This window comes from Bos indicus, chromosome 8 (genome assembly GCF_029378745.1).
Source record: "Bos indicus isolate NIAB-ARS_2022 breed Sahiwal x Tharparkar chromosome 8, NIAB-ARS_B.indTharparkar_mat_pri_1.0, whole genome shotgun sequence".
Taxonomy (NCBI): domain Eukaryota; kingdom Metazoa; phylum Chordata; class Mammalia; order Artiodactyla; family Bovidae; genus Bos; species Bos indicus.
The window spans coordinates 44,899,403-44,921,988 of NC_091767.1; the positions used below are offsets into that span (position 1 = coordinate 44,899,403).

At 41.6% G+C, this 22,586-nt stretch overlaps 1 protein-coding gene across 2 annotated transcripts in view; it reads left to right on the forward strand.

Annotated features, from left to right (window-relative positions):
* Nucleotides 1-22,586, forward strand: part of PIP5K1B (phosphatidylinositol-4-phosphate 5-kinase type 1 beta) — a 350,214-nt gene that overhangs the window by 158,329 nt on the left and 169,299 nt on the right. For both annotated transcript variants that reach the window (XM_070794241.1, XM_070794240.1), the window contains one exon: nucleotides 22,293-22,423. In XM_070794241.1, coding sequence (XP_070650342.1) covers nucleotides 22,293-22,423 — 131 coding nt within the window. The remainder of the gene's footprint in view (nucleotides 1-22,292; nucleotides 22,424-22,586) is intronic.

Sequence of the window (22,586 nt, forward strand, 5' to 3'; positions counted from 1 at the left end):
ATGCTTTTCATTATCTGTCTATAGAGATTACTGTATTTTCAGTTTGTAAAATTATTTTTGTTTTATGTATGATTCCATCTCATTCAACTTCCCCTTCTTTTCTTGTAAATCTTCGATCCTTGAGCTTTGCCTTTCTATTTCATGAATATTATTTATTTCTGTGAAAAACATATATATGCATATTAGTATTATTTTCCATAAATATTATTTATTCCGGTAACATGTGTTGGGATATGTTATGTATATCTTATGATATCATATGCTATTGTGTGTGTGTGTGTGTATATATATATATATATATTCATAAAAGTCCCCTCTGGGCCACTGAAAGAGTTTATCCTGAAAATTAACCTAAGAGGGAAGAAATAAGCTGGAAGAGATTTGAAAGAAGCAAAGCTATTTTTACTTCTTCTAGGCCTGCTTCTATACCATCTATTATTTTTCTCATTTAATCATTTTTTACAGATCAGCAAACTTAGTTATTAAAAACATTATGACTAATACAAATTGAGGCACAAATGGAAAAAAAGAAAAAAACAGTGACTCCCACTTCTGCCACCACCCTAGGAGGAAGTTTCATTTCTGTTTTGTTCTGTTTATTCAAGTAAAGATACAGCAATTAAGCCCTCCTGTTTTATGAAGTTAGAGAATTTACTTCATGAATTAATTAACTGCAGAATAGTGACCAATGGCCCTGCCTACACTACTGAGCTTTGAGAGATAGTGGATTATTTCTCCTCCTTAATACAATCTTCTTTTAAAAGCTGAAGAAGTCAGTGGAGTGAAAGGAAAGGTTTGAGGTCTCTTGAAGTTGATAATAAAAGATGGAACAACAATCTCTTATATACCACTGGTAGTTCCAAAAGTATATTAAGTTTCCCTGCAGGTCTTAGCCTCCCTTAAGAAGTTGCAATTATCCCCTCCCATCCCCTGAAACAGCAACAACAGCAGTGTGTGTGTAAGCGTGGGTGTCTTCATATGCAGCAAGAGCATAAAAGGGTAGGGGTGTAAATGGGGCAGGCGTTAATATCCTCTCAGTGTAGATGGGTCTAATGGAAGGCTGGGAAGGATGGATGAGAGAGTGGAGGTTCCTCAAGGGTTTCTTTTTGGGGGGAAGGGGTTGGTGGTTTGTCCTCTAGCTGCCCTATGGAAAGCTGGTAGACAAGCCTAGATTTTAGTTCTGTTTCTAAAGATTCCAAAATGCCAATACTGCAGTGAAACTTTTCTACTTTGGCCCTATCTAGGGAGCCTTTCCTTCAGGTGCCCATGTCTCTGGGTACCTGAACTGGCAGAGTTCTGTGAAACTCCTGCAAACTCTGGAGGAGTGAGGCTTGGCTTGGCCCTGGCCCTGGCCCGCCTCCACACCTCTGGGCACAGAGAGTGAACCGTGACCTTGCTGGTCAGTGGAAAATACAAATAAAAAAGAGTAGAAGCTGGCTTGATATTGTTTGGAAATAGGCCCACAGAGCCAAGAAACAAGTCGTTAGACTAACCATAGAATTTAGCTGAGCCTGTGCTGAATTGAAAGACCCAGTTGGCAAAGCTGATATCTCTATTTCTAGGTCCAGTTATTATGTCAGATGTGACGATTATGAACATGAACTCAGGTTAAGAGACCTGGGTTTAAAAGTTTTATCACTTCCTCACTGCGTGGCTCTGAATACTTCTTTGTCTTTCTGAACCAGTTTGATCTTAGGTAAATCATTACCTTCTATGTTGAGTAGTTCTGATGATAACATGCACCTAAAGGAGAAAATGTCTCTGACATACTCAGGAGGAAGCCCAGAGGACAGTAAACTCCCAGAAAAATGCCAGCTAGCTAATAGAGTGATGACACGGTCTCAATGTGCCCCGTTTATTCCTCCCTAAATGGAATGAAGCAGAGATTTGGTAAGAAAGATACTACCCTCATGTGCATACAATTCCAGTTCCAGAGACCTGGTTGCATCTCACAACAGGATGTAAGACTCTGAAGGGACAGTTAAACATGCACTTTTACAGTTTCTCTGTATCTCTCTCTGAACAGGTGTGTTTCTCGACCTCCCAAACAGCCCCCAGGTGCTGGTATATATTCCTCCAAAAGAATCCCCTGTCCCTATAAGCTGATTATGGAGTACATCTCTTATTTGTTACTGCAAAGAAGCATTTTGAAAATTGTGAATATGGACATAAATTCTTCTGAAGTACTACTTCAAATTGGAAAAGCTATCTACTGCTGCTGCTAAGTCACTTCAGTCGTGTTCGACTCTGTGCGACCCCATAGATGGCAGCCCACCAGGCTCCCCCTTCCCTGGGATTCTCCAGGCAACAACACTGCAGTGGGTTGCCATTTCCTTCTCCAGTGCATGAAAGTGAAGTTGCTCAGTCGTGTCTGACTCGTAGCGACCCCATGGACTGCAGCCCACCAGGCTCCTCCATCCATTGGATTTTCCAGGCAAGAGTACTGGAGTGGGGTGCCATTGCCTTCTCCGGGAAAAGCTATCTAGAGAAGTGCAAAATTTTGTTATAGTAAAAAGGAACAAAGAAGAACTATTTGGTAGATGACGAAGAACAACGGTAGTTGTTGCCCTGTGAGAGTCTGAAGTTCAACAATAAAAATACTGAAGAGCAGGGATGGAATCTTATTCTTTTTAGAGTTTCCAGGGAGATTATTTTGTAAATGTAGTTTAACTGATACAATATAATTGAGCATGTTATTAGTGTGTAATGTGTAACCTAAAACAGAAAGAAGAGTATGACATTAAAGGTGCATAATACAGGGAACTCACAAAGAGGGTCTCCCTCACTAATGATCAGGAAGATGGAAACTAAAACAGCAAGATTCACAAAAATTAACAGTATTAATGATAACAGTGTTGGTGAAGGTTTGATGCCAAATTCATTCTTCTGTTGATGAGTATACAAACTGATGAAGTCTTTTTTTTTTTTTAATGAAATTTCTTTTGGAGGGCATTTTGGCAGTACCAACAAAAGAATAAATGTGCATATCCTTTAACTCAGCAGTTCTTTTTCTAGGAATTAATGCTGCAGAAATCTGCAAGAAAGAAATGTTCAAAGTTATTTGAGCAAGGATGTTCATTACAAAATATTTTGCCATTAAAAAGAGAGAATAAGAACCCCAATGTCTACCAGTAGAGTAGTTGAAGCAGTTGTGTTTACATACAAACTATGAAAACCTGTGTAATCATTAAAAGTGAGAATCTGTATAGATAGACATGGAAGGATATTGTGTAAAAAAACACAAAATGCAATAGAGCATGAATAATAAGATTCCATTTAAAAATTTTTTAATGTATATACATATGCTTATATTAATGTTTTCAGTGTGTTATTATAAAGAAAAGATGTGCTGAAGGATAGATACCAAAGAAGTGACAGTAGTTAACTCTGAAGAGGGAGATTGAGAAAGGGTACTTTTGTGTTTTGCTTTCTGTAGTTAAGAGTTGTCTGACTTTTGTTCAGTGAGTGTGGGCTACAATTTTATTTTTTTTTTAATTAAGCAATGCTATCTGTACAGACATTTCTCTTTCAGTTGGAGTTATCTCTGAGTCTGCATCACTTTTCAGCTAAAGACCATTTGGTCGTATGTTCATTGATAAGTGCTTGGAGTATAGGTTCAGCTACGTGTAAAGGCAAGAACCTGAGTAACTGTGACTTAAGCAAAGTTGAAGTTTGTTTCTCTCTCAAGTAACAGTTCAGAGGTAATTTACCACCTCTTCAGAGTCACAGGTGCCCAGGTTTCAATCTTGTTTTTCTGTTGTCCTCAATGTACAGCTTCCAAATAAGATCAATCAGGGCTGCTTAGGCTCTGGCCATTGCAGCTGCAGAGAACGTTCTCCTCTGTGTTAACTATGTGACTGGGAAGTTGGTCACATCATTTTCTCTCACATCTCAGTGGTCAGAAATGAGACACGTGACTACACCTATCTGCGAGAGAACCTAACAACTACCTAATCCAAGTTTCTTTTACCATATAACAGGGGTTCTCAATCTTATCACTGTTGGCGTTTGGGACTGGCTAACTCTTTGTTGTGGGAACTCTCCAGTGCGTTGTAGGACCAGTATCCCTGGTCTCTATCCAATAGATGTCAGTAACACTCCCTAGTTGTGACAGCTAAAATCGTCTCCAGACACTGTTCCATGTCTTCTGGAGGACGAAAATCAACCCTTACTGAGAAAAACTTCTAAACAAGAGGGGTGAATGGATACTGGGGACAGCTAGCAACATCTGCCATAAGCATTGTGTTGTTTCCCCACAAACAGTGCTTAGCGCTGATGTAATAGCTTCTCTTTAAAATTGACACCCCCCCTTACCAGGAAATATAATACTCGAGACCCGAGGTGTTTCTGATTCTAGGAGGATGAAAATCCAATCCTTTGTTATTTTTATTTATTGAACCTAAATTTGTATTTGCATCAAGTAAATACTGTTTTTGTTTGAATATACAAACAAGTGAAGCTTGTTTCCCGAGTGTTCAGTGTAGCATTGAGGGTACTTGCATTGTGTCACATTTATGATGAATATCTCAGTCTACACTGTAATATTTCTGAAAGACTAATATAGCAGCATTCATAATGCCATTCTGTCCTAAATCAAAAATTTCATCTACAGTTGATGGCATGTCTCTTTTAAGGGCAATTAAGTGTGCATAATTTGCCACTGCTGAACACCTTGAGTATAGTATTTTTCTGTTAATGAGAAATGTTTGCTTAATATGCTTTTCCATTCCAGTGAGAGTATGTGCTTCACTGCCAATCATATAAATGAGGGGAAGATCATTTACAAGAGAACACGAAATTAAGTGCTCTTTGTTCTGCCTTTTCTAGCATATTTAGAGAATCGAACCTTTCTTCAAACAGGTGAATACACTGGGATCTTGTTATAACGGCTGCTTAGCAATAAGGAAAAATTACACAGAAAGTGCATCTGTCTTGGGCTTCTTCCAAAGTTGTTGAGTGCCTAATGTGTCAGAATGACCTTGTTATAAGGCAATTTCACCACGTAGAAGGTCCATGCAGGCACAGCGGAGGACATCATTATAATGGTGCTCCAGCATTCTTGTTTTTGAAAATGTCAGTGACTGCAGAAATTATATCAGAAAAGTAGTTGCCAGCCATGAAAGTAACAGTACACCCAAAGTATGAAACCACTCGTACTGGGAGAGGAGAGTAGTCGTGTCTAGCTGCTGGGCCAGCAGACACTGTGTGCAGAGACTAATGGAGAGCTGGACCTGGAAGACTCAACGGGGAGCAAAGGAAGATGGGGACAACATTGAAGACGGGAATCGGCGTGGGTTGAGACCAGGAATCACATAGCAAGTTAGCAGGAAAATTCGATTGAAGATGTAGATTTGTGCAAAGACTGTCAAGACTGTGTTGTGCAGCCTAAACAGCAAGTTGTCCACCGGAATTTGTGTTCCCTCTTCCATAGCAAAGCAGGACCTGGAAAGCAGCAGCAAAGCCAGCTCTTCTTGTGTCTTGGTGAGGCCATGTGGTTCATCCTTGCTAATCAACTACGAGTGGCTCATTATCTTGGGGCTTCCCTGGTGGCTCAGTGGTAAAGAATCCGCCTGCCAAACAGGAGACTTGGGTTTGATCCCTGAGTTGGGAAGATCCCCTGGAGAAGGAAATGACAACCCACTCCAGTATTCTTGCCTAGGAGATCCCATGGACAGAGAAGGCTGGCAGGCTACAGTCCATGGGGTCGAAAAGAGTTGAGCATTACTTTTAGTGACTCCACAACGACAAAGTGTGCATGTGTGCACACTCACTCATGTCCAACTCTTTGTGGCCCCTGGACTGTAGCCCGCCAGGCTGCTCTGTTCTTGGGATTTCCCAGGCAAGAATACTGGAGTGGGTTGCCGTTTCCTCCCCCAGGGGTTCTTCCCAACCCAGGGATCGAACTCAGGTCTCCTGCTTGGAGGGCAGATTCTTTTCCACTGAGCCACCTGGGAAACCCATCTTTAGCTAGAGGATCTGATAATAAATGGATGGCAGACTCCAGTTAGATCATTTGAAGGGAGTTTAAGAAAGGCACTGTTTGCCCAGATGCAGGAGTGAGTAAGGAAACTACAAGGGATAGTGTAGTATCATAAGGCCCATGTCTACCCTGTAAGCTCTCTTAGGCCTGAGAGAAGGGTACAGTTTCTAGGAGTTAGAATAGGAGCCATATGGAGAGGTCCACAAGAAAGGAGAGGAGCCATAACCTTCAGAAGGACACACCAGTCTGAGTCAAACCCTGACATCACTCTCCAGCCTCTCCAATATTCTGTGGAAGCATCCATTGGCCAAACCCAATTAGAAGCCAGAAGGGTAGGAAGTGCTTTAATGCAGTTGTACAGGGAATGTCCCAGGACACAGAGTTGAATGAAGAAAGGCTGAGGAGCAGACCTGGGGTAAATATCCTGCACGATGACCTCTGGCAAAGGTAGTCAGAAGTGGAGAGTGGGTGTTCCTGCACCATTCCTGCTTCTCCTGTCAGCCAGCTGCAGGATTTGGAGACCCTAGGGGAGGACAGGGCCATAGGAATGCAGGATGCCACTCAACAGAGGGAAGCAGAGCCCCAGTCAGGGACATACCCAGTAGACTATGCCTGACTGAGGAATCAACTTGTGTTGAATGAAGACACCAGATTTCAGGGGTGTGTTTACTTGTTTGTTTGTTTTACTGACATTAGCATCTGGGAGTTTATGTATTTTGCAATTAGCACTAGTATGAATTAGATTGTAGAAAATTTTTGAAGACCTAACAAGGAATCGAGGTGAATCGAGGTTCACTTCTATACATAGTGGGGAAAAAAAATGAAGGTTTTTATGCTGGGGGTGGTAATAAAAACAAAACAAAAAGCTCGAGAATGATGACTCTGACTGTCTTACGACAAATGGAAAGGAACACAGTGAGAAACCAATTGATGCCACTGACCATAACCTCACTTTTAAAAAAATCAGTTGCTTACTCACTTATTTCTGACTGTGCTGGGTCTTGTCGCTGCACAGACTTTTCTCTAGTTGCGGAGCGTAGGGGGCTACTCTCTAGTTGTGGTGCTCGGGCTTCTCATTTCAGTGACTTCTTTTGTTGCAGACGGAGCACAGGCTCTAGAGCCCATGGGCTTCAGTAGCTGTGGCACCTTGACTCATACGTTGCAGCTCCTGCACTCCAGAGCACGGGATCAATAGTTGTGGTGCACAGACCTAGTTGCTCTGTGGCATGTGGGATCCTCTCAGGTCAGGGAACAAGTCGTGTCTCCTGCATTAGCAGGCAGATTCTTAGATTCTTTACCACTGAGCCACCAGGGAAACCTCCCCCCCCCCCCCGACATTTTATCAGCAGGATCTGTGAATTAGTTGAGGATACTACAGGCTGAAAGGGTGCAAGACTTTTTAATTAGATTGCAAGGTCGGGTGCCAGTCCACCATAAGGAACTTGGGGAAGGAAGTGGTCTAAGACCAGTTCAGTAATCCCCACAGTCTGTGAAAGAGCTTAGCTGGCCCACGTGAAATGCAGAGACTGGAAAAGGAATTTTGGAATGATTGTTGATATGTCATGAGTTACTCGCACAGTGGGGCAGGTATTAGGGGAGGGTTGGCCTGTCATCTTAGGCCTGAGTGCAGGGGGCTTCGGTGAGACCGCTATGCATGTGATACAACCCCTGCAGCCTGGAGGATGCCGTGGACTGTAGTGTTTTCTGGGAAATTCAAAGAACAAGAGAATTGTTGGTCAGCTGCTCTGATGGTAGCGAAGCTAAGAGAGGGTTCTTAGGGAGGGTGGGGGACTGTTTGTTGATTCCCATGGTTTCAGGATAAGTGATATGTGACCAGTTGAGGGCACTGAACTAGAGATAAAGCTGCTGTGTGGTCATCACTGAGCCTGTTCAGGTAAGGCCCTGGAGGAACAATATGGACCTAGCAGCCAGAGGAGATGAGTTCTTCCCCTAAAGGGGAAATGCAGCTGCCATTTGGAGGGTGATTGTCGATCCTATGAAAGCAACCCACAATAGAGAGAGAGCTACATATATACCCGGTGAGCCTTGAATGCCTGGGGCATCTTAGAACTGTACCCCTCTCCTCAAGTAAGACCTTTTCTGCTTCCTCTGGCAATCAGTCAGAATAGAGAAAAAGCTCCCCACTACCTTTCCCACTGCTGGTGACCAGCTTATGCCAGGGCAGGTGGGGGAAGGGGAGATGGTTACTAACAGTATACTTAAGGCTTTTATTAATGAGTGGGCTAGACATACCAGGTATCTGCATGAGACCATTTTTTACTGATCTGTGAATATATATGAACAGAGGACAGACTATTTTATTCTGGGAGTCACCAGAGGGGTCATAGACTTGCCTGAAATTTCATCCTTAGGGCAAGGGAAGACCTGACCCCAGAATAAATTTAGGGGGACAGTGGATGACAAAAAAAATTGATTATGATTACACTTCATAAGAGTATGGGCTTCCCTGGTAGCTCAGACAGTAAAGAATCCACCTGCAATGCAGGGGACCTGGGTTTGATCCTGGGTTGGGAAGATCATCTGGAGGAGGGCATGGCAACCCATTCCAGTGTTCTTGCCTGGAGAATCCCCATGGACAGAGGAGCCTGGCGGGCTGCAGTCCATGGAGTCACAAAGAGTCAGACACATCTGAGTGACTAAACACACAGCACACAAAGTTATTATGAAGTACTGGTTATTTCCTGTGCTGACTATTGTCATGGGCTTCCCTGGTGGCTCAGCTGGTAAAGAACCTGCCTGCAATGCAGGAGACCCTGGTTTGATTCCTGGGTCAGGAAGATCCACTGGAGAAGGAATAGGCTACCCACTCCAATATTCTTGGGCTTCCCTGGTGGCTCAGCTGGTAACGAGTCTCCCTGCAAGGCGGGAGACCTGGATTCAATCCCTGTGTTGGCAAGATGTCCTGGAGAAGGGAAAGGCTACCCACTGCAGTATTCTGATCTGGAGAGTTCCATAGACTGTACAGTCCATGGGGTCACAGAGAGTCGGACACGACTGAGTGACTTTCCCTTTCACTTTCATAAGAGTATAATAGTTACATGGCTTTCTAGCATGAAGGCTTTGTCCTAAAGAAAATAAGATTTTAAAAAATGTTGTCACTAAGTCATGTTTGACTTTTTTATGACCCTACAAGGTTCCTCTGTCTATGGTATTTACCAGGCAAGAATACTTAAGTGGGTTGCCATTTGCTAATCCAGGAGATCTTCCCAGTGCAGGAATCAAACCCATTTTCTGCATTGGCAGGTAAATTCTTTACCACTGAGCCACCAGGGAAGAAGCCATTTTAAAATAGCAAATCCCAAAGATGCCTTTGTCATCATTCAAAATGTATTTATAAACATAGTAAAGATGCTTTCATGGAAGGACATTTCCATTCTTACCTGTAACACAAAATTTAGAAAATCTGAGAAGTACAAGACTTGAAAGTAAGTCACCCAACATCCCACAAGCCAGAGATAATCACACAATTTGATATATTTCCTTCCTGTCTTGCTTTCCTCTGTGGATGTGTATAAAACATTTGCGAGCTTTTCAAATTGTGTTGTATGTATTTTATATCTTGCTTTCTTAATGTAATATTTTTTAAAGTTATAGAACATTTTTAAAAATATGGTTTAAATAAAGGCATAAGTTGACTAGAGTTTATCAAATAATTTTGTCAAATATTCTTGACCTGTACTTGGACTTTTTTTTTCCATAATTTTATTCATTTTTCACTGTGCTGAGTCTTTGTTGCTTGGCAGGCTTTTCTCTACTTGCAGTGAGCAAGGTGGTTGTAGTTCATGGGCTTCAAGTTGCTGTGGCAAGTTGCTCTTCTCTTTCCCAAGGTTATTCATTCAGCCCTTTGGGTTTCAATACCATTTATATGCTGAAAACACTCAAATATAAAATTTCAGCCCAAACCTTTGTTCTAAGCTCCAGATTTGTACCTTGACATCATTTGGATGTCTCACCGGCATCTCACGTGGAACTCAATCTGCCCCCCAAAATGTGTTCCTCCCTCAGTCTTCCCAACTCAGTAAAGCAACCTCAGTCCTCTCCACTGCTCAAGGAAAACACCAGAAGGCATTCCAGTACTCTTCTCTCCCTCATTTCTAGCTTATGGCAAGTTCTGTTTATTTCCCTTCAAAATATATACAAATTCAACTCTTCTTTCCATCTTCTTGTTCATCACCCTACTCTTAAGACATCCACATCTCAATGTGAACCATGACACATGCATGTGTGCTAAGATGTTTCAATCGTGTCCAACTCTTCATGACCCTTCCCAGGCTCCTCTGCCCCTGGGATTCTCCAGGCAAGAATACTGGAGTGTGGGTTATCATGCCCTTCTCCAGGGGATCTTCCCGACCCAGCAATCAAACCCATGAACCATGACACTTGCCTCCTAATCACTTTTCCTCATATATTCTCTCTAGTCTGTTCTCCACATGGCAGCCAGAGTGAAGTTTTTCAGGTTAGACTATAACTCTTTCCTTATGGAAACACATCAGATCCTTAGCAGGATCTATGAGGCTCAGCCCTAGATTTAGCTCATCTTTGCAGCCTCCAATTCTGATGCTCTCTTTGATGCTCACCTTAATTTATCTACAGTGATTTGCTTTCAGTTTCTTGAACTGCTATTTCTGTATGCCTGGAAATTGATTCCCCTGACCTCCTAATATAACTTTCAATTCTTTGAGGGCAAGCACTCAGGCCAGGTCATTTCTGTATCCCCAGTTTGTAGATGAGTGCCTGGCACGTGATGGGCATACAGCCAGCGTCTGTTGATATGACCTGCCAACTGGCTCTCACCTTTCATGTCTCAGACTGTGTATGCTTCCTGTTAGACCTTTCCTAACTCTCCCCCATTCTAAAGTGGATCTCCTCACTTTTGGCCTAATCACATCACCCTGTTATTTGTATCACTGCCTATTATGAATGCTTATCTTTAATATCTCTTTTACTCACTAACCTAGAAACTCTGATGAGAGCAAGAACAGGACCTTTTTTTTTTTTTTTTGATTTATGCTTTCCCCAACATCTAGCATAGTGCTTAGGTCACAGAAAATTCTCAGATCTTTGAGAATGAAGATCTAAATGAATGAACAGCATGTGACTGAATGGAGTTCTAAGGGGAGCTCTTCTCTTTACTTAGGCAACACTGGAAAAAATTCTCAAGTCTATCCTGAAATAGAGGGTAGAATATAGAATCATGGGTCCCCAAAAGACAGCCATGCCCTAATCCCTAGAGCCTGTTATATGGCACTTTATATGGCAAAGGGGACTTTGCAGGTGTGATTAAGTTAAAGATCTTGTGATGGGAAAGTGATCTTGAACTATCCAGATGGGCCCAGTGCAATCACAGAGGTTCTTGTAAGAGAGAGGCTAGAGAGTCAGAGTGGAAAAGGCAATGGCATCCCACTCCAGTACTCTTGCCTGGACAAACCCATGGACGGAGGAGCCTGGTAGGCTGCAGTCTATGGGGTCGCTAGGAGTCGGACACACTGAGCGACTTCACTTTCACTTTTCACTTTCACGCATTGGAGAAGGAAATGGCAACCCACTCCAGTGTTCTTGCCTGGAGAATCCCAAGGATTGGGGAGCCTGGTGGGCTGCCGTCTCTGGGGTCGCACAGAGTCAGACACGACTGAAGCGACTTAGCAGCAGCAGCAGAGAGTCAGAGTCAGAGGAAGAGATTAAGACAAAAGCAGAGGGGGAACAGAGAGAGATTAAGAGAGATTTGAAGATGCTGCTCTTATGAAGATGGAGGGGACCACAAGGCAAGGAAGAAGGGACAGAGCCCTCCCAACACCTTGATTTTAGGACTTCTGATCTCCTAAACTGTGAGATAATACATTGTGTTGTTGAAAGACATGAAGTTTGTGGTCATTTATACAGCAGCAGTAGAAAACCAAATCAAGGAGGGACTGGAGAAATGGGTTGAGGAACCCATAGCAAGAGTTGGTCCCACCTCCTTTCAGAAGACATTCCGCTTGCCTGTCAACAAACTATCCCATTTCCATAGTCCTACAGTCAGTTTTGTGAAATCTGTCCTTTTTTTCTTAATTCTCTCATTGGGACAAATAAGAAATCTCTGCTTTCTTTCCTGAGTTCAGGTTCAGAAACAGGAGAGAGAACCCAGAACTGGACTTGAGCTGTGGCAATGAAGGAGAGTGGCAGGGTCTCCCCAGCCAGACAAGGGTTGTTTTCTCTCGTTCTTTAGAGGTGTTGTGCTCAGTCACTTCAGGCATGTCTGATTCTTTGCAACCCCATGGACTGTAACCCACCATGGACTGTAATCCTCTGTCCATGGAATTCTCCAGGCAAGAATACTGGAAGGATGCCCTCCTCCTGAAGATCTTCCCAATGCGCAGGAATAGAACCCAAGTCTTCTGCATCTCCTGCATTACAGGTGGATTTTTTTTTTACTGCTAAGCCATGAGCCATGGGGGACGCCCCCTTTAGAAGTGTTACTGAACCATTTTCTAACGTCCTGGTTTAAGGTGCTTGTCAGTGTACATCTCTGATTTAGAATTAATCTCCACATTTGTGGTTTTGGGAAAATATATCTTGTGAGAAAAAGAGAAAGCATTGGACCTCCTCCTTGGGAAAAATGCACACAGCAGAAAATTTCACATGCAGTTGTTCGGGGTCCATGGACCTGTAAGGTTATCTTGCTCAAAGGATAGAGTGTGTGTTTAGAATCTTTTAAAAAGATGTTTGTTTGTTTGTTAATTTGGCGGTGTCAAGTCTTAGTTGTGGCACACAGGCTCGGTAGTTGTGGCGCATGGGCTTAGTTGCCCACAGTATGTGGGATCTTAGTTCCCTAACCAGGGATTGAACCCATGTCCCCTGCATTGCAAGGCGGATTCTTAACCACTGGACCACCAGGAAAGTCCCTAGAATCTTTTATATGTTAGGATGCAGGACTCAGTGTGAGGCTGGGAAGGAGGCTTCCATGTCAAGCTAAGATATTTGGAGTTAATCCTGTGGTGAGGATACTACACACCCGTTAGTTTTCAAGCAAGGTGGTGACAAGATTAGATCTGTACTTAAAAAAAAAATCACTCTGAGATAGTTAGGGACTTTGTGAAAGTCATGTATACTCTGCTATATTTAAAATGCATAACCAGCAAGGACCTACTATGTAGTACAGGGAACTCTGCTCAGTGTTATGTGGCAGCCTGGGTGGGAGAGGGGTTTAGGAGAGAATGGATACATCTATATGCATGGCTGAGTCCCTTCACTGTTTACCTGAAACTATCACAACATTGTTAAATGGCTATACCCCAATCCAATACAAAATAAAAAGTTTGAACTTTGGGAGAAAAAAATCACTCTGGCATCATGTATATTGTCTATAATCCTATAATTAGGCCATCAGATCACCTGAGGTGGGGAGAAATGTTGACTTGAGATGTTTTAATACTTGCTTTTAAAACCAGTGATATCAGATTGCATATTAAGTGATCTAATTTCATAGACAATATGCTCTAGAAAGCAGTTTCCTGTAACCAATGTAAAATCATTAAAATCTTACCATTGTCAGGATCATTGCTCCCCTAATAGCAGGTTTGCATGGACGTTTAGTCTCATTGATAGTAATCATCATTATCATCTCTTTGTTCAAGTACTTCTCAGCTTCAGTCAGATCCATCTCCTGCACAGAGAATGGAGGCCGGTAAAGCAGTACACACTGGTAGGACATTGAACTGGTGCCTGTAGACCAGAGTATCATTCATGGCGTTATCACATACTTGGCCAAGGGATTTGGGTCAAGTTAATTTCTCAAAGTTCCTTTATAAAATGGGCATTAAAGCCCTACCTACCTACATAACAATTGTGACAATCAAATGCAGTCATTAGAAGGTAGTATTGTGAAAACCATAGCATATTATCTAAATGCAAGCTGATATTAATTTTCCTTTTAGTATTACCATCATCCCTGAACAGATTTGGGTAGTAAAGAGCCATGAATGTAAATATATGAGATTTGCTTTTGTGGTATTAGCTGGTTCTTTCTCCAAATATCACATGCTTTAGAGGTGTTTGTAATATCCATACAATATGTTGCCTCTACTTAGCCCTTGAAAAGTCCTGAATTAAAAGTAGACTCTGTTTGTCTGTATTCTGAAATCTGAACCTATGTGTTTCGGTGACGCTAGTAGTAAAGAATCTACCTGCCAATGCAGGGGTTTCAAGGGATGTGAGTTTCGATCCCTGGGTTGGGAAGATCCCCTGGAGGAGGAAATGGCACCCCATTCTATTATTCTTGCCTGGAGAATCCCATGGACAGAGGAGCCTGGTGGTCTACAGTCTATGAGGCTGCAAAGAGTCAGACACCACCGAGCACAGAGGGGAAATAGTTACATATCAATGTGTTTGCTGCTGCTACTGCTGCTAAGTCGCTTCAGTCATGTCCAACTCTGTGCGACCCCATAGACGGTAGCCCACCAGGCTCCCCCGTCCCTGGGATTCTCCAGGCAAGAACACTGGAGTGGGCTGCCATTTCCTCCTCCAATGCATGAAAGTGAAACGTGAAAGTGAAGTTGCTCAGTGTGTCCTACTCTTAGCGACCCCATGGACTGCAGCCCACCAGGCTCCTCCATCCATGGGATTCTCCAGGCAACAGTACTGGAGTGGGGTGCCATCAACATGTTTAGAGCACATGCAAAGCCACACAGAAAATTTGATGGACCACGTGTGTGTGTGTTTGAAGCTGCTAACTCATCGAATTTACAAGCAAAGAACTGCTGGTTCTAGAAGAAGAGAAACCTGCAGTACACAGAGCAGGTTCTTAGTCATCATGATTTACTGGTCTGCTAATCAGAAACCCTCCCATTAGCATTTCTAAGTGTTTTTGTAACTTTAAAACACATCTTGCTCAAGAGTGACTGTGTCAGAAAATACTGTTCTTTCTCCCATCTTGGTCCCTGTGCCTAATGTCCAATAGGAAAATGTCAGATGATGCGGCCATTATTGCTGGTGACTTAGAAAACCACATGCCACAGTGCAATCAGACATATCCATGAAATAGTCAGGATGATTTTTAATTATACCCAATGCATCTATGCTAAAGCATTTAATTTTACACAGAGATGGGGAGGAAGAAACCCTGAGGTAGCCAGAGGTAGCCATCCTCCCCGGCAGCAAAATATCTCCTTTTGTTTGTATCTCCATGTTATTAGTAGTGACTTTAACAGAGATGTTCATACCAGTTTACCAGGTGGTTTACAGGTTTCTTTTAGGCTCACCCATGATTGAGTATGATTAGTAGCAAATAAAATATTTTATCCCTATTTCATCAAAAGGCATGGCTCCCACAGAGCTGCTTCCTTTGCTGAGGTCAGCCAGGCTTAAAAGAGAGCTTCTAACTTTGGTTCTAGACTCATTTTGAAAAAAAGAGACAGGGAAGTGGCATGGGCTTTGCAGGCAGACTCTGCCATGTGCTAACAATGTGAGAGAGGCAGTCATATAACCTTGCTCAGCTTTAAATCCCCCTGTAAAATGGGTGTGATTCTCCCTCTCTTTGGTGTCCTTGAAAGGGTTAAATGAGGTCAGAGATTCTGATGTTAGAGGCAGCACAGTACTTGTTTATAACCTGGATCTGGACTGTGGAGCCAAACTTGCCAGGTACAAGTCCCAGCTCCACCTCTTTGCTAGCGACGTGACCTCGCATAAGTAACTATACCTACTTGAATCAGTAAAATGAGGGGGGTTCAGGATTGGGAACACGTGTACACCCGTGGCGGATTCATGTTGATGTATGGCAAAACCAATACAATATTGTAAAGTAATTAGCCTCTAATTAAAATAAATAGGAATGCAAGGGATTTCTGTGTGTTGATTTTATATCCTGCAACTTTACTATAATCATTGATTAGTTCTAGTAATTTTCTGGTGGAGTCTTTAGGGTTTTCTATGTAGAGGATCATGTCATCTGCAAATAGTGAGAGTTTTACTTCTTCTTTTCCAATTTGGATTCCTTTTATTTCTTTTTCTGCTCTGATTGCTGTAGCCAAAACTTCCAAAACTATGTTGAATAGTAATGGTGAAAGTGGGCACCCTTGTCTTGTTCCTGACTTTAGAGGAAATGCTTTCAATTTTTCACCATTGAGGATAATGTTTGCTGTGGGTTTGTCATATATAGCTTTTATTATGTTGAGGTATGTTCCTTCTATTCCTGCTTTCTGGAGAGTTTTTATCATAAATGGGTGTTGAATTTTGTCAAAGGCTTTCTCTGCATCTATTGAGATAATCATATGGTTTTTGTTTTTCAATTTGTTAATGTGGTGTATTACACTGATTGATTTGCGGATATTGAAGAATCTTTGCATCCCTGGGATAAAGCCCACTTGGTCATGGTGTATGATCTTTTTAATGTGTTGTTGGATTCTGATTGCTAGAATTTTGTTTAGGATTTTACATACAGAAATCCCTTGCATTCCTATACACTAATAATGAGAAAACAGAAAGAGAAATTAAGGAAACAATTCCATTCACCATTGCAACGAAAAGAATAAAATACTTAGGAATGTATCTACCTAAAGAAACTAAAGACCTATATATAGAAAACTATAAAACACTGGTGAAAGAAATCAAAGAGGACACTAATAGATGGAGAAATATACCATGTTCATGGATTGGAAGAATCAATATAGTGAAAATGAGTATACTACCCAAAGCAATTTATAGATTCAATGCAATCCCTATCAAGCTACCAACAGTATTCTTCACAGAGCTAGAACAAATAATTTCACAATTTGTATGGAAATACAAAAAACCGCGAATAGCCAAAGCGATCTTGAGAAAGAAAAATGGAACTGGAGGAATCAACCTACCTGACTTCAGGCTCTACTACAAAGCCACAGTTATCAAGACAGTATGGTACTGGCACAAAGACAGAAATATAGATCAATGGAACAAAATAGAAAGCCCAGAGATAAATCCACGCACATATGGACACCTTATCTTTGACAAAGGAGGCAAGAATATACAGTGGATTAAAGACAATCTCTTTAACAAGTGGTGCTGGGAAATCTGGTCAACCACTTGTAAAAGAATGAAACTAGAACACTTTCTAACACCATATACAAAAATAAACTCAAAATGGATTAAAGATCTCAACGTAAGACCAGAAACTATAAAACTCCTAGAGGAGAACATAGGCAAAACACTCTCTGACATACATCACAGCAGGATCCTCTATGACCCACCTCCCAGAAAATTGGAAATAAAAGCAAAAATAAACAAATGGGACCTAATTAAACTTAAAAGCTTCTGCACATCAAAGGAAACTATTAGCAAGGTGAAAAGGCAGCCTTCAGAATGGGAGAAAATAATAGCAAATGAAGCAACCGACAAACAACTAATCTCAAAAATATACAAGCAACTCCTACAGCTCAACTCCAGAAAAATAAATGACCCAATCAAAAAATGGGCCAAAGATCTAAATAGACATTTCTCCAAAGAAGACATACAGATGGCTAACAAACACATGAAAAGATGCTCAACATCACTCATTATCAGAGAAATGCAAATCAAAACCACTATGAGTTACCATTTCACGCCAGTCAGAATGGCTGCGATCCAAAAGTCTACAAATAATAAATGCTGGAGAGGGTGTGGAGAAAAGGGAACCCTCTTACACTGTTGGTGGGAATGCAAACTAGTACAGCCACTATGGAGAACAGTGTGGAGATTCCTTAAAAAACTGGAAATAGAACTGCCTTATGATCCAGCAATCCCACTGCTTGGCATACACACTGAGGAAACCAGAAGGGAAAGAGACACGTGTACCCCAATGTTCATCGCAGCACTGTTTATAATAGCCAGGACATGGAAACAACCTAGATGTCCATCAGCAGATGAATGGATAAGAAAGCTGTGGTACATATACACAATGGAGTATTACTCAGCCATTAAAAAGAATACATTTGAATCAGTTCTAATGAGGTGGATGAAACTGGAGCCTATTATACAGAGTGAAGTAAGCCAGAAGGAAAAACATAAATACAGTATACTAACGCATATATATGGAATTTAGAAAGATGGTAATGATAACCCTGTATACGAGACAGCAAAAGAGACACTGATGTATAGAACAGTCTTATGGACTCTGTGGGAGAGGGAGAGGGTGGGAAGATTTGGGAGAATGGCATTGAAACATGTGAAATGTCATGTATGAAACGAGATGCCAGTCCAGGTTCAGTGCACGATGCTGGATGCTTGGGGCTGGTGCGCTGGGACGGCCCAGGGGGATGGTATGGGGAGGGGGGAGGGAGGAGGGTTCAGGATGGGGAGCACGTGTATACCTGAAATTTTTTTAATTTTAAAAATAAAAAAAAAATAAATATAAAAAAAAATAATACAAAAAAAAAAGAAAAAAAAATAATACAAAAAAAAATTAAAATAAATAAATTTAAATTTAAAAAAGATAATAATAGTACCTACCTCACAGGGTTATTGTGAGGATAGAAGAGTTAATATAACCAAAAGCACTTAGAATAGTGATTGCCTCATAGAGTGTTTTCAGTAAACACTCTTTAAGTATATGCCATAATTATGATTGATTGTGATTATTATTGTTGTTATCCATATGTCAAGTCCCAGGCACAAATAGTTGATAAAAAACATTCACTTTTATTAAGACTTCTCTTATTTCTGTCTTCAGAGCACTTGAATTTTAAGGAGCATGAAAAGAAAGTAATAGTATTGTTATAAGTCTGGTTTTTTTATTTAAACAGATGTCAGTGAGCTCCTTTCCAAAATCTTATTCCTTCAGGAACTCAAAATTCAATCTTATACCATAGGAGAAAAAAGTTTCTTGATGCTCCTTAGAGCAAGAGCAAATTTTTGAGCCTCACTGCAGACTTTCCGAGTCAGAAATTCTGGAGATGCAATCCATAAGTCACTTTGGTTCTTGTTTTTCAGTGCTTGCTGACATTTTTTTTTAAGATTTGAGCAGTTTTAGGTTAACAAAAAACTTGAGAGGAAGATACAGAAATTTCCCATCACCCCCTGTACCCACACACGCACAGCCTGCCCATTGTCAACATCCCCCACCAGAGTGGTTCACTGTTACAACTGATGAACCTACATGGACACATCATAATCACCCAAGTCCACAGTTTATATTCTGGCTCACTTTTGATGGAGTACATTTTATGGGTTTAGACAAATTCATAATTATGTGTATCTATCATAAAAGTGGACTTCCCAGGTGGCTCAGTGGTAAAGAACCCGCCTGACAATGCAGGAGACTCAAGGGATGTGGGTTCGACAAGAGCTCTTCCTGGGTCAGGAAGAGCCCCTGGAGAAGGAAGTGGCAACCCACTCCAGTATTCTTGCCTGGAAAAGCCCATGGACAGAGAAGCCTGGTGGGCTATAGTCCATGGAGTCACAAAGAAACACGAAGGAGCGTGCATGACACACCATCATAAAGGAATTGTGCAGAGTGCTTTCCCTGCCCCGAAAATCCTCTGTGCTCTACTTCCCCTCCACAACCCCCAGGCAAGCACTGATCTTCTTACCGTCTCCATAGTTGTGCTTTTGGTCCATTTTAACAAATGACCCAGTGATTCTCAGACTTTCTAACATTTGCAAATACCAGATATAGACTGCTGCAACTTTGACCACCTTCTGTTACTGGGGGTGGGATAAGACTGCTGCTGCTAAGTCGCTTCAGTCGTGTCTGACTCTGTGTGACCCCATAGACGGCAGCCCACCAGGCTCCCCTGTCCCTGGGATTCTCCAGGCAAGAATACTGGAGTGGGTTGCCATTTCCTTCTCCAGTGCATGAAAGTGAAAAGTGAAAGTGAAGATGCTCAGTCGTGTCTGACTCTTAGCGACCCCATGGACCGCAGCCTACCAGGCTCCTCCGTTCATGGGATTGTCCAGGCAAGAGTACTGGAGTGGGGTGCCATTGCTTTCTCTGGGATAAGACTGACGGGTGGTTAACAAGGAATTGGGCATTCCATGTTTCACATGTGTTCCAGTCCAAGAAGCACACTAAATGACTGAATTAAGCAGAAATACAGGTTATTTCTGGAAGCAGAGTCAGGGGTGTGGTAAAGGGAAGGAAAAACAGTTTGAGAGTGTGTGCTTCTGTTGATAGACCTGGAATAGAAAGTTTCAGACTGTACGTGTCTTCTGGAAATGCTGATGTCACGTCCTGTGCCATATTGCCCTGTGTGATGGATAGGAGAAGAGAAACCTTCTGAATTTTTATGTGAGGTTAAAATGAGAAAAATTCATTTCAGCCTTCAGAAGTCAGAGCTATCAGTACAAAAGGTCACTGATGCCAACTGGTGGCATTGCTGAGCTCGCAGTGGGAAGATTAAAATAGCAGCTTTTTGTTTTTGAAGCACTAGTTGCACTATTTGGGCTTGACTCTCAGTCTTTTGCCATCTTGCTGCTCTGGGATCGTAAGTAAAAAGGCATACGTAAAGAAGAAAAGCTCCAGGATGTTCTCTTAACTGCACGGAAGGGGATAGATATTATAGTTGTCCTCACACTAAGGCTGGTATAATATTTGCAGTGAAATAAGCAGTGCGATTGAACGATGACTCCATGGGATAGTGAGGGTTACTGATTGTATAGTGGAAGTGACTGAGCCGTGTGAATGACCGTGACCATTTCAGGCCCAGTCAGCAAATATTTCCTGGGGACCCAGCCCTGCGCAAGATGTGGTTTGCTTGGGATTCACCCTTCAGTGACAGGATTATAGAGCGTAGTGGAAGGGACACCAGGCTTAGAGGTGGGGGGTTGGTTGTAAGATAATGGTTTGGTGCCACGTGTACTGTGTTTGTGATGATAAAACAGTGTGCAAGTAGGTTCTGAGAGTCATATGCATGGAGCCAGTATTTGAAACCATTAGGAATGAATGGATGATCGTCTGCATAACTAAGGAAATTTGAGAATCAAGGATCCAACTTTTAGGGACACAGCAATTATAGCAAACAAAATATGAGAATTTAGTGAAGAAATGAGAGACCATCAGAAAAGGTAGACATGGACACAGGACTGTGTTCTATCATAGAAATCAAGAGGATACATTTTTCAAGAAGAGAAATTTTTTTGATGTTAAAAGCATGAAGAAATTTTTTTTAAAAAAGCAGCATCTGGGAAGATAGAGATGGGTCTTGGACTTGCTAAGTGAAAATGTTAACTCAAAAAGAATATTTTATATTAAGCAGGTGATCTTTATTACATTCATTTTAAGGCATGGTTTCTCAGCCTCAGCACTAATATTTGGGGCTTGATAATTTGTTGTTATGAGAAGCTGTCCTGTGCATTGTGGGATGCTGTAACAGCATTCCTGACCTCTACCCGCTAGATGCCAGTAGCTCTACCGCCACTGGTTATGACAACTAAAAAATGTCTCCAGTGTCAAATGCCCCTGGCTGAGAACCAGTGATTTAAGTATTTATTTAGTTCCTATTGTCTGAGTGATAATTGCTCTGTTGTGTCGGACTCTATGCAACCAATAGACTGTAACCTGCCAGGCTCTTCTGTCCCAGTGTGTACTATATTAAACATTGCAAGGCATAAAAAAAAAAAAATGCCACACTTGCATCATTAAGAAGAATGTATTCTGATTTTCCTAAATTAAGTTATTCTATTTTTCCTATTATGTTGGTTAAAACTGTTTATATATACATTCACACATGTGCACACACACAAATATATATGTCATTCCTCTAAGTTAACATTGTCAGTTTAACTGTGTAATAATATTAGAAGAGCAGTAAATTTGAAATATTGAGGTTCCAAAACTCTGTGTTTTATTATAGATCAGTGAAGGAAATTTTGATTATGGACCCTTGCCAAGACTAGTAAGCAATTTTTTAATTAAATTTTATATATTCCAAAGGCTGAAATTATTTTTTACTCTCTCATTTCTTATGAAGCCAAAATACTCTTCCTGATCCATAGGTATGTTACAGAACTTCTGACTTTTTAAAAATGTGACTGTGCCAATTATCCTTTGGTAGAAATTACAATGCTATATGTTGAAAGTTTCTCAGTTCTTAATAAAAGAAAGATGGAAATTTTGGATGGTAATTGACCTTGGGAACATTTACAGGAAAGATAACCACCAAAATCATTTCATGGAAGGAAGGGTCCTTGATGTTTGGAAAGGATTCTCCATCAAAAGAAGCATCCTGTCATCTTTCTAAACCGAGCTTCCTTGTTGCTTAGAAACAAGAGAAGAAATCTAACCTCACTCTCCTGTTTTTGCTACTTGTGACATTGAACAAGGTCCCGACTACCGAGGCTAACGCTGAAATCCTTGTTTTCCCTGCAGACTGCATCATCTGCCATCAAAGGTGCTATTCAGCTGGGAATAGGATACACAGTGGGTAATCTCACCTCCAAGCCAGACCGAGATGTTCTCATGCAAGATTTTTATGTGGTGGAAAGTGTGTTCCTGCCCAGGTAAGAACATTGTTTATTGTGATATTTCCATGCTAAGGAACCTTTCCTGTGACATCCCCATATTGAAGACTTTTCTACTGGTGCAAGACTTTTCTACCAATGCACGTGTACATTACGTACTGGTGTTCATGTTGGACCTTTGGTGTGCCCAAAAGCAATCCAA